General features: G+C 32.4%; 1 protein-coding gene across 1 annotated transcript; it reads right to left on the bottom strand.

Annotated features, from left to right (window-relative positions):
• Positions 1 to 373: 373 nt before the first annotated feature.
• LOC143541802 (uncharacterized) lies at positions 374 to 1542 on the bottom strand. Its single transcript, XM_077034531.1, has one exon. It carries the CDS (start codon positions 1241 to 1243, stop codon positions 722 to 724), a length of 522 nt encoding a protein of 173 aa, XP_076890646.1. The 5' UTR covers positions 1244 to 1542; the 3' UTR covers positions 374 to 721.
• Positions 1543 to 10991: the final 9449 nt, after the last annotated feature.

The following is a 10991-nucleotide window of genomic DNA, read 5'->3' as shown; positions in this document are numbered from 1 at the left end:
AAGTTATAACGATTAATTAGATTGTAATAAAGCCTTGTAAGTGAACATAAACTAGCTAGTTGCCTTCTTAGAACATACATATCAAACATGCCAAGGTCTTAAGAAATTGTGATCCATATATGTTGAATATAAAGAAAGCATTGTTGCCACATATATCTAACTTATTAAGAGGGAGATCGCGCATCCAAAAAGTTATAACGATTAATTAGAATTGTAATAAAGCCGTGTAAGTAAACATAAACTATGACTATACTAGTTGCCTTAGAACAAATCAAGTATGCCAAAGTGTTAAGTCTGGAACCATTTTTTTTTAAATTTAGGGCTTTTAAGATATGATCACTACGTACCGAATTCTTCTTATCCGAAGAATAAGGTGTCGGTTTTTGATGGCTTAAGGACCAAAACAAACTATACTAGCATAAATCTTGTAAATTTGAGGGAAAGCAGAAGAAAATGTAGAATTTAATAATTTCAAATACTTTAGTTCAAATTAGTATATTGCATGAGTTGAACATATAGAGTACAATAGTACATGATTAATAAGCCATACAAATAAACAAGGTTTGTAGCATATATATACCAGGTAATTATAAACACTCAAGGTACAAAATAGATATAGAATGAAATTAAGAAGTACTTCACCTAATATCAGCCAATTCTTGTTTCCATTTTGAACATGTGTTTCCTTCTCTTTTCATAGGCAAAAAAGATAGATCACTCTCTAAGGATATTGACCTAGACGAAGCTCCAAATCTACGTCGTTTTGGATCCAATCTTCATGCCCTACTTTTGCACTCTCTATATTACTACTTCCCATTTCAGAACTCCCAATTCCAAGATTCAAATTCACCCTCAAATGCTCCTCATGGAGAGCACTAAAATTAGGGTTTGATGGCATAAACTGATAACCATGATTGTGTGTCGAGAACCCCCCGAATAAAGAACCATGATTTTGAGCCTCTTCATTAGGAATAAGATTAAAAGATTTCGAAGAAACCGTCGAATAATGATCTTTCTTCGGCTTGGTAATTGAAGCAGTGTTGTGTTTTTTGGCTTTTGCTTTGTCTTTTCTATGAATATTCATGTGACCACCTAATGCTTGAGCATTTGTGAACCCTCTTTTGCAAAAGTTACACTCGTACGAGCGACCCAAACCCTCTTTCGAGCTTTTAGGAGACAACGAGCGATCAGTTTCTTGATCGCTCGAAGTTTCTGAATTGTTCCCATGCTTCTCAGACCCCATAACTTCAAGATCAAGAAACCGCGTTGTCTAGAGAATAAATGATGATAAAATTAGGGTTTGATGTAGTTGAAGAGTTGAAGAGGCAAGAGGGAGGTTATATTGACCAAAAGGTATGTTGGGTTACAGGAGAATTGACATAAAAATAATGGATTATCTTGCTGCTTGTTTCTGTCAGCTGCCGGCTTTGAGACTTACCTTTCTGCTTAAGTTAATAAGAATACATACAAAAATGATGTAATTGGTATTTTATTACCGACTACACAAAATGCTAAAAAAACAAAAAAAATCCTGTAAAAGTATATACATGACATGTACAGAGAAAAGATAGAATACAATAATATATTAACGTATAATAGGTACGTATATACGCTATATTCACGAAATCGATCCATGAAATCACATCCCAACATCTCGGAATCGTCAATACATATCCAATTAATCATTGGTTCACCCAAAACAGTTTTGGATCGTTAATCGATCAATTTTTTACTTTTTTCACGAAAACCGTTTTTGAGCGTTTTAGGCTTTTGGCTGAGCATTTTAGAATTTTTTTTGCCTTTGAGCATCTCGTGTACCTATCGTACGTTAAGCAATTATTGTACAGTAACCTCACTCTACATGTATATAGGCATAAATATGTATTCTATGGACATACTTCTAGGCAAAAACATACCTATTGTACATATTCTTACCTTGAAATTCTATAAACTAATAGATGGCAAGTCATATATTTGAAAAGTAGCAATTACATAGAAACTGAAGGCAATTAAGCGGACAACAAGTTGCGTCGCTATCACATTTTAAATCTATAAATATATTCATAATATGATGATACATATATACAATATATCCTAATCTCAAACCTCCTTTAAATATGTCACAACCAGTTAAAAGTAAACTTAACTATGACTTGCTCATATCAATAGGAAACCATGTTTATTTAAACAACATTAATTGTCATTATTCTCTCAACCCATATAGAGGACAACCTGATGAATGTTATGAATGTTGATGATCTTAGTCACATAAGCGATTGTAAATATGTGTAACATACATGGCATAATACTTGTGAGGTATATGTCATGTATAAGACATGCCCATGGAAATTGAGTATATTCTTTAATTAAGTATATTCGTAAATTAGTCTGTTAAAAAAGATCTATTATAATTTTCAAGTACATTTTCTTTTTGTACCATTTTAAATCGTATATAACTTTATATTTTTACATATTTTATTTTGATCATTACCATGAATAATTAAATTGTTTGAAATGTATAAAATTAATATGTAAATATCATAATGTTATAATTTTCAAAGATAAGTTTATAAATGGTTTTTAAGTTAGTTTAAGATCGTGGTTCTGGTACTAGGAATGTTGATGCTATTGGGAAATCCATGAACTCAAGAGTAGAGAATACCTAAAGTTGTCCTAAACCTCGCCCATTAGGGACCCTCATGCGTAGGTTTGCCTTTGTTAATGAGTATATACCTAACAAGTATGGGACATTCATCTGGGTTTGAAACCACGACTGCCAAAAGTCGTCTGGTATCCAACAAACAAACAAATGCGACATTAAAATCTCACTTATAATATTTTGCTGATAGAGTATACGAATGATGAAGTAAGGAAAACATACATGCCCTCTATGACAATCTAATATAGAGAATATCGAGTAGTCTAAAGTGAGACCCCATGCTCAAATGCATCTATCAAATCACCCCACTAATCTCCATGATTATCCCAAGAATGGCTTATATCACAATCACACAACTCTTATACATGATCTTCGTACAATTTAGACAGGAAAAAGACTACACATAGTCAATTTTAAACACGTTTACCTAATATACTTAGATCGAGAGGATTCTCCAAACTCAAGATAACTTTAAGATCCACATTAAATGTATCAATACAAATACATATTGAGAGATTTATAGACGACTTGTTAGTGAGTGAGTTTGTGGGATTGTCGATCACATGTTACACAATTGTGTATATGCATGATATTTGTAATCGTAAGCTTGTTCGTGCGACTTCCATCAAATCCCACATAAAATGAAGAATGATAACTTCCCATTAACATTGCTGGGGACGTTATGGTCTTATGGAATAGAAAAAAAAGCGCAAAAAGGACGAGAATAATTTGGTGTCTTCTTCCTTCTTAGGTTGGAGGTTTGGTTCTTTGGTTAAAAACTTTAGATTATCTTCAGATGATTTATTGTTTGGACAGCTTCCTTCATCGTCTTCTGGTGGTTTGTCTTGGTCTTTAATGTTTGTATGTTTTTATTTTTAGTGGAAGTCTTTAGATGACATTCATCCCCTTATTTCCCTTTTCGTCCTTTTCTATACCTTTCCTTTGTATTCTTTTGATTGTACGTACACATCATCCCTTTTTTGTTTTTGTTCATTTTATTTGAGTTATCTTTTATCTTAAAAGCGATGCTAGTGATTTTAATTAATATGTGATTTCTAGGGTTAAATCAGTGTACATATGTTACATATCAGGCCGTATGTACGCTCTCATCATCATCATCATCATCATCATCATGATCATCATCATCATCATTATCGTACTCAGTATATCCCACCAATAGCAAAGCTAAGGTAGGGTCTGAATGCTAAAAAGTTATTTTATTATATAGGTTATGAGATGTAGCAAATATCGTTTACCTCGTTATAAGATGAATAATGATTTCAAATGTGATATTAAAACCTATATATTAATTGTGAAATTCAGGACAAAAGTGTAATATTCATCAATAGGACCACCTTTTTGCTTAGGGTATAACATTCATAAGCATATGCATCCATTCTCTTAATTGGGTAGTACGTTAGTTTCTCGTGTAACACACGGATAAAATATATAGGAAACGTTCAATATACATATATGAATTATATAATTCACATTATAATTTTATAAATTATAAGATATTGCATAATTATGAATATTAACGAATGGGTAATTGCATAGTTTCTAAAATACAGAGATTAGAAGAAATAATTTGTATTTGTATTTTAAAAGAAAACAAAATAGAATATTATGAATATACATGTTATGGAAAAAACAAAGTTAGCATCAATGCATCCTAGTATATTTTAAAAGAAGGTATTACATAAGGAAAATAATAGCAAATTAATAGTTATTTAAGAGGATTAAATTCTGAATAGTTGTTATCGGTTTGATTCTTGAAGTCTCACATAAACTGATTATGTACAAAAAAAGATATTCTTCAAAATTAATGCTACGTATTCAGTTTTTGTTAAATTTGTTTTAATTAAAGTTTAATTATCACCTTCTATTTTCATTGAGTTTCCACTAAGATTCAACGTACAAAAGCACCAAACAATAAGCCCGCGTATAGCAACGTGCATGTAAGAACCTAGTTTTATTAATTAATTAATGACTACAAATATTATATTTATACAAGTGGATGATTATATTAACAAGGGATGTGTTATTCATACACCCTTTATAGGGTGCATATAGAAATAATATATGTGTTAAGAGGATGCGTGAATATCCAAAAAAGGTGTGTGAATAACCATTGCCTATTAACAAACCTTTTTTGTACTATTATTAGTTATGTACTAAAAGTATTGTAGGTCTTGGGGTTCAAGTATGCCCCACTTATAGCTTGTAGAATTTTCTTACCTATGGTGAACTTCTTCTTAAGGATGAAGCACAGATGATCGGGCAGTTCATTGGTTCGTCAGTGATTTAAATGATCGTTCAAAAAATTATAAAATAAATGAATTGGAAATAAAATAAAACAAATTGCCTTTTTTTTTCTTTCATACATATATGATTTTTGGACTAGTTCTTGTTAAAATTCATAAGAATATATCTAATATATCACGAATTAATACAGCACATGCTGCTCTGGAAATTTAAAGCTAGCTCTTTGAAGGGCAAACACACAAGTGGAAGTAGATCAAGTAACCAATGACTTATGTAGTTATTTACAACTATAATTATCGCAATATATATGACAAACAGTTTGATATGTGATTTGTCGTTTGAATATATATTGTGTTTTAATGTTTATAAATATATATATTGATTGTCTGTATGAAAACATTTTTATAAGAAAGATAACAGCTAGCTAGTATACTCCAGCTAGCATTATTTAATTAGTATAAACTAAAAATTAATAAACATAAACTCACGCTAATACTGTCTCCAGTCCATGCTAAATAGTTGACGAATTAATGCATTGCATGTCTGTACGTACGTAGACCTGTAAAGTCCAACAACATATTTGAAACTTGACTCTTTATATTCGTTGATGTACGTCCTTTTTTTTTCCCATCATAATATCGTAAGTCACGTTAGAAGAAAATCCCCAGGGGAGGCTCGGAGGGTGTGCGAGTCGCACAATCGGCCGTGACATATAAGTTTCGGGGGCACAAGCTTTTTTATTTACATGTATATGTTTTTTTTGTGTTAAAAAAAAGGTTATTTGCAATGGTTTATGAGATAATTACTTGCTCAGAATGGTTTCTGCTTATAATAAATCGGTCGATAAAAGTTTTTATCCATGTAAATTAGTGAATAACAAAAATTTGTTAAGGCCTACAGGCCTTTTTATTTTGACTCGGCCGAGGTATTTAAATTCTCGGAGACGGCCCTGAAAATCCCTATCCCGATATTCTTTTTTTTAACGAATAATATATTTCTTACACATATAAACACATACCGAACTACATCTGGATAATGGGTAAGCGAGTAACAAGCTGCGTCGCTATATTCAAATATTACTATGATTTTTAAATGTTTACCTTGTTTTAATATCATGAGCTGGTTAGTTTACAGGTTAGGCCTAGCATTATACCTTAACACCTAGGACGTTAAGGTTGATTTCGAGTGGAACACCACTCCCTTCATGGGTTAAGAGACGTTAATGACAAGACGAGTTAAAGTTTTAGCGGGCTTTAAAATCCTTGATACACGCAATAATTTAAGAATTGTTTCATATCGAGGGGAGTTAAGGAGGTTAATTAAACCATTTTCTTAAGGTGACGTGAAGTGAATGAGATAAAGTGGGAGATGCAACGTCTATGCGAAATTAAGAGGCGTAAGTATAGACCCTAAGACCTTTGTAGTGAGTATCCACTAAAAATTGAGCAATAATTAAAGCGCAATTTGACCTCCTAATTGAATAAAAAATATATGATTCTGTACTTCTAGACCTTCTAGTTCTAAATGTGTAACTTTGATGCTATTTCTGAATTTGGGGCACTGGATGATAAATTATTGTGGTCATGATTTTTGAACTTATGATTGGGTGAAAATGAAACAGGATAGCCCAAGTAGTGTGAGCCCAAACGTTGAGTAGGCCCAAACTGCTTATATTGAAAATATGGATGGTTTTAAATGAACGGTAATTAACTATAAGAAACATAAAAAAGATATATTAGGGTATTTTAGTAAAAATAAATAATATATGTCTTTAAAAGATGTATTTATGGATACAATATTAATTAATAATGAATTATGTTAATTAATTGTAGCATAAACACCAGAATCATCAATGGGGCAACTTAGCAAAACTTATAACTAAGTGGCTAAGAAAAAGTTTGTTGCAAATACTTATCCGTCAAACAAAAAAAAACATACTCAGTATAATCTCACATATAACAAAAACTATTAGGATGATATGAAGATGATAAAAATGAGAGCAGACATTTTCTCAATCTCCAAGGATATATGCATATAGTGGTACGTTGCACTTAATTTCTAAGACTCCAACTCTAAAAATAACTTCAAAAAAGAAAAGAAATACAAAGTGTTGGCCCAGACGGATCAAACAATCATATCAAACGAACTTATCAAACAAATAAACAAACGTGCGATATTTGGGTGACAACCCTCGACTCTTTTCATATATCAAATGAACATAACAAACTAACTTCACGAACTTACCAAACACACATGGAGATGATATTGTGGTACGTTGCACTTAATTTCTAAGACTCCAACTCTAAAAATAACTTCAAAAAAGAAAAGAAATACAAAGTGTTGGCCCAGACGGATCAAACAATCATATCAAACGAACTTATCAAACAAACAAACAAACAAACGTGCGATATTTGGGTGACAACCCTCGACTCTTTTCATATATCAAACGAACATAACAAACTAACTTCACAAACTTACCAAACGCACATGGAGATGATACTCCTTGACTCTCTTTCAACTCTCTCTTAACTCTCTCTCGACTCTCTCTTAAATCTCTTATAAAACTAATAATCTAAACCCTATATATAGACCTACTTAACTTGTTTTCCAAGACATACATTTTCTAAACTTACTACAATTCAATTAAGTAAAATATAACATAATAAACCCTTAACTTTATTAATAATTCAAGATTAATCATTCACAAAGTATGACAATATCACTTAGTGTGGTAAGTAAAACAAACCAGAAGCATAAGAAGTAAGTAGTAAGCATAAGCAAAAGTATAAGTATCAATCAATCAATCATACCCAGTGAAGTCCCACCAACAACAAAGCTATAAGTAGGGTCTGGGGAGTCTGAGATATAGGCACACCGTACCTCTATCCAAAGGGATAAAGATGTGGCTTTCAGAGAGACCCTCTGCTCTAAAGTGCATATGTATGGAGCAATACAAAGTAAATCAAAGTTCAATAGTAATATAAAAATATTAATAATACTAATAATAATAGTAATAATAATATTAATACTATATACATGTAAGAAAATACTATTCTGGTGTGTGACCAAAAATAGGAAAATAGAAGGCCTAACGTATTTTTTTCTAAAAATCCTTAACTTTAATTCTATTTCTCCAATAATTCATATACTCCACTATGTCCTCGGAGAGGTTTAGGTCTATTAAATCATGCTTAATCCTCTCGTCCCAAGTCAATTTAGGTCGTCCTCTACCCCTCCTCCCCTCTATAGTAATGTTTTCTACGGATCTAACAGGATTCGTCATTTGTCTTCTTTTCACATGCTCAAACCATCTCAATCTCCACTCTCTTATCTTGTCTGCTATGTTCGCCACCCCTAATCTCTCCCGAAACACAACGTTTGTAATTCGGTCTAACCTTGTGTGCCCACACATCCAACGTAACATTCTCATTTCCGCTACCTCGATCTCCGCACTTGTGCCTTCTTAATGGCCCAGCAATCTGTTCCATATAGCATTTGCGGTCTAACTGCAACCCTATAAAATTTTCCCTTTAGTTTAGTTGGGAAACTTTTGTCGCACAATATACCAGTGGCTGTTTTCCATCTACGCCATCCTACCTGAACTCGATGGGTCAAATCACTGTCTAATTCCCCATCACTCTGAACAAATGATCCTAGATACTTGAACTTCTTTTTCTGCGGAACCACCTGCCCTTCAATGGTGATCTGTGCGTCCTCATTGTCATTTGCCCCACTAAAATCACAGTGGAGGTACTCCGTCTTAGAGCGACTAATCCTTAAACCTTTTGTCTCTAAGGTTGTTCGCCACTTCTCAAGCCTCATGTTTAAATCTTGTTTTCTCTCAGCAAGTAATACAATATCGTCTGCGAACATCATGCACCACGGGAGCGCTTAGATCTTCATTGCTTCTCATCTACGACAATTGGTTTTGACAATGAAATATTCGTTTGTTGATGAAGAAGACACAGGTTAGGGTGGGTTACATGGTTAAAAGAAAACGAAAGAACTAAACCAATTAATTAAGATTCTTTGTGTAATTAATTAACTCAAACCAATTAATTAAGATTCTTTGTGTAATTAATTAACTCAACTAAACATTTTAAACTTGGGATGAACGCAAAAAGAAAAACAAACCATAACTGAAATAACCGAACCAGTTAAGCAAACGATGGTTCAGTTATGACTTTCATGATAACCGATTTTGAATATTTTGAATATGATTTAATTACAAGTTATATCTAACATTTTTTTACTTTCAACAAGGAAGCCAATTGAGTAGCTAGGAATATTAATCTAACATATATAGTAGATTCCTGATCCTATTCTACAAAATGTAATAATTATTAATTGATGTAATAAGGTAAGGAGTGTAAAGAGGACAGAAAGATGCACATGCTAGTTACAAAATATGTTACTTCACAGTAAACGTCAGAGGATGTTCTATGTTGTGGAAATTAATAATAATTAAAAAAACAACTAGGTTTTAGGGTTTTCACCAATCATAATAACGTGAAGTAGCATCATATATACCACCACCGTCACCAGATACATATATGCATGCATACCTATGATAATCACAGTCTACCATCACTCAGACCACCACTTTTTAGTCTTTCATATTTCCCAAGAATTGTGTACTGTTTCATTAATATTAACAAACATGAACTAATTAACAATAGCAAATCCAAAACGTACAATTTCATCCCTATAGACGATTGATAAAACTTATCATAATCGGAGTGGTCTTCTTATCTCAAATCCTCTTTAACTTATTGGATTTAATTGATTTTATTAATTTCAGACGGTCCGGGTTGACGAGAAGCATCAAACATAAGTTGGTGTTGATCTATTTCACTATTTGGTTGATTTGGAATGCTCGAAGATTATTACTCTTTAGAAGATATATTCGCTCACTTTTAAAATATTATGAAAACTAAAAATTGATGAAACTAAAGATATAAATAAACACGTAAATTAAAGCAATCAGTTATTTACTGATTTATGCATTTTATAATAAATTATGAAAGATTAAAAAATAGCTAAAGTCGGAGAAAAATACTTAGGTCCGACGGCTAGACCAAATTGTATATAGTGTTATGTATTCCAAGTTATTTCATTTTGTGTTGTGGCCATTTTTGTCTCGTTTTCGTCCGTCGTTTGACCAAATCTTGGATCACTTAACACAAGAAAAATCTAGGTGAAACACCACTAAATGGATTAGACCTCACGACATCAAACCCTCAAAAGAGATTTCCATAGGTTTAGCTAGTGTCCTTCGTCATTCAAAAGAATAAAGATGCAAAACACGAGTTCAGAAGACTTAAACCGTCACCCAAACCAATGGAACAAAGTAACTTTACAAATATGTCATTCACACATAAAAAAAATCTTAGAAAGGTTATAAGAGTAAATAAATATAGTGCTCATATTACTAAGACATATGCTTTGATTTCCATAGAACTAATTTTATTTAATAGCAATATACATAAGTAATGAAAAAATTGCATAGGGAATAGAAAAGTTTTTTTAAGGAGAGGACTGAAACACCATCTGGATAGATCTGTGGTAGATATGAGCAAAAGGTACCTTAGTCAGGACAAGGATTTCTATTTATAGCAAGTAGTCACCAACTTTAGGGAACTAAATATCTTTACCCCTTCCTCCCTTCCATTTAAACTTCCATATCCTTCATCATATTTCATCACCCTCATCTCACTTTTCCAATATTTTCTAAGAGCTAAAATGGAGGAATATGCATGTTTGAGTACTAAAAGTAGCAGGCTGAAAGACTACAACAATGTACTAAAACCAACAAATAATGAAAGTTTTGGTGAGTTTTCATGGCCTCCAAAGTACACTTGTAGTTTTTGTAAGAGAGAGTTTAGATCTGCTCAAGCACTTGGTGGTCACATGAATGTTCATAGAAGAGAAAAAGCTAAGCTTAGACAAATGAATCCTCAAAGATATCCTTCTCTTTTTCATCCACAATCTCAATTTCTTGATCAAAACCCTAAACCTAATTTCACAATCACAACCCAAAATCCAATTCAACACAATAAAGATTCAA

This window comes from Bidens hawaiensis, unplaced genomic scaffold (assembly GCF_021521415.1).
Source record: "Bidens hawaiensis isolate Kalapana, Puna unplaced genomic scaffold, B.hawaiensis_p1.1 tig00012650_1, whole genome shotgun sequence".
NCBI classification, from domain to species: Eukaryota; Viridiplantae; Streptophyta; class Magnoliopsida; order Asterales; family Asteraceae; genus Bidens; species Bidens hawaiensis.
This window is presented reverse-complemented; position numbering and strand designations above follow the sequence as displayed.

Excerpts from the sequence above, each read along its gene's own strand:
- LOC143541802 (XM_077034531.1), bottom strand. The coding sequence starts at position 1,243 with ATGGGGTCTGAGAAGCATGGGAACAATTCAGAAACTTCGAGCGATCAA.